This window comes from Charadrius vociferus, unplaced genomic scaffold (genome assembly GCF_000708025.1).
Source record: "Charadrius vociferus isolate BGI_N301 unplaced genomic scaffold, ASM70802v2 scaffold355, whole genome shotgun sequence".
Lineage (NCBI taxonomy): Eukaryota > Metazoa > Chordata > Aves > Charadriiformes > Charadriidae > Charadrius > Charadrius vociferus.
In genome coordinates, this window is record NW_009648451.1 from 223,703 (window position 1) to 225,817 (window position 2,115).

At 45.9% G+C, this 2,115-nt stretch overlaps 1 protein-coding gene across 1 annotated transcript in view; it reads left to right on the forward strand.

Moving 5' to 3' along the window:
• Window positions 1-277, forward strand: part of L3HYPDH (L-3-hydroxyproline dehydratase (trans-)) — a 6,871-nt gene extending 6,594 nt beyond the window's left edge. The window contains exon 6 of the mRNA XM_009885599.1: window positions 7-277. Within this exon, the coding sequence (XP_009883901.1) occupies window positions 7-277 (271 nt within the window). The remainder of the gene's footprint in view (window positions 1-6) is intronic.
• The last annotated feature ends 1,838 nt before the right edge of the window (window positions 278-2,115 follow it).

Here is a 2,115-nt window from a genome sequence, read left to right on the forward strand (position 1 = left end):
CTCCAGGACTAGGAACAATGTGGCAGCCTACCTCTCGGTCCCGGGCCGCCAGCTGGAGTCCCGGAGCCGGGCTGACCGCATCCGGGAGCGCTATGTCAACCGGCACAGTGGACCCCCGGGCAGTGCCCCGTCTTCCTCCAGCCCGGCAAGCGGCGGAGAGGTGGCCATGTGGGCCTGCAAGAACCCTGCTGTACTCTTCTGTCGGGATGGGCAACCAGACACAATCTCTGAGGCCGCATTTCAGGCCAAGGCGGACACTGTCGACACCAGCCTCTGAAGGGATGGGGGTCCGGGATGGAGGCATTGGGCCCTGGGGCCATGTCCCTGAGGAAGTGTGTGGGAGCCCTGGCTCTTGGAGCCCTTTGCGGACAGACTACCAGGAAACTGGAGAAGTGGGACTGCGTGAGCCATAGTGTGGTTTCTTCTCCATTGTGTGAGCTCTGGTTTGGCGACCCAGTCTGCGAGCAGCAAGAGCTCCACAGGGAGAGGAGGCACCCCTTTCCCTTTCAGCAGGCCTGATGCACTGGTGGCAGCCGCCGTGCCCAGCCAGCACAAGCGCTTGACTGCAAGAAGAAACACCATTTGCTCCAGTCCTGCAGAAAGTGCCACAGGGAAGCTGAGAGACAGACACACAAATACAGCCCGAACTGACTGACTGTGTGAGCTGTTTGTTAAGTGCCAAAAAAGCAATTGAAAGCTGAGCACTGGCAGCTGGAAGACACTCTGAAAACACCACACTGTGAAAACCGCATCATGACAGGAAAATGTTGCTTTAACCCATTATATGTGGAAGTGCTGATAGTCAGAAAGTCATAGATGGTAGAACAGACTAAAAAGTGATCTATTCAGATGATTTTTTTTTATTCAAACTCCCAAGCATAACAAAGCAGCAATTATTGTGCAAGGGAAGATGTAGGATACCAGGAGGGAAGGAAAGGAAGATGAAACGTCAGCTGTCAGAATTTCAGCAGCCTTTTCTTTTTTTTTTTTTGCAGGTACACAGTAAGTTTAAAATACTGTGAATATGAGAAATTAGAGTTCTTAAGACAGACTGAGGAAAAAGGTGTGGGGGTAGACTGTAGTATCACTAAGTTTGTGCACAAGGTGTATGTTTTCTTTTTGAGCTCATCTGAAGTCTCTCACATCTCTTTAACCATGTTTAGAGGAGCCGTGCAAGAGAGGTGAGTATCTGAAAGGAGAGGTAAAGCAATACCATGCGCTGTTTGTGTGCTCTTAAGCATGCGAAAATGTGTACATGCAGAGAACGGATATTGTTGTATTGATGGCAGTAATCCATCTGGAGTATAATATTTAAAAACCAGCTCTGTCTGCCATTGATAGAAAGGGAAGAATAACACAATGGAAGTGAGACTGCACAGCATAAATTCCTATGAATTTATCAGTATAATTTTTTTGTCCAGAGGCCTAAAGCCTTAAATTAGTACTTTGAATCTGAAACAGAGATTGGGCCTTCCTTTACTTTTGCTGGAGTTAAATGTGAAAGACAGGCAGTGTTTTTCCTTGTACAGGCTTTAAAAATACAATGTTACTGTTTTACTGGCTTTTTCAACTGTTTGTGACCCAAGTGAACATACTATCATTATTTTGTAAGTGAGAGAAGAAATAAATCGTCTTTTATGCAGGAGATGAAAGTGTCTCAGCCTGGCTTCATTCTCAGCCCAGCCTTGAGAAGGGAACTTATGTAAAAAATTGCCAGATGAATGATAGTAGAGAGAGACCTAATTGTTAATGAAATTCTAATGCAGCTGTTTTTCGTGCTGTGAACATCACTATACTTTTCTTCTGTGATGTTCCTGAAGTCCACGAGGAAAAGATTTGACCCTTGATTACTTCTCAGCACTGATACTTTGCCCTGCAGATCTTGGATTTTGCAAGTTGTGCAGGGTATTCATACCATTTTCAGAGAGCTGTATAGAAAACCCACAGCTTTTCACAGAAGCTGTTTGACAGCAGCTGAACACTAGTGACTTGTTAGAAGGGTAGGACAGGAATTTCTTGCATACCTGCCCTTCCGCAAAGCCAAAGAGGTGGTTATGAATGATGAGATTAGATTTAACTCTTACCTAAGTAGCTAGCAGGTGGTAACAAGGAGAT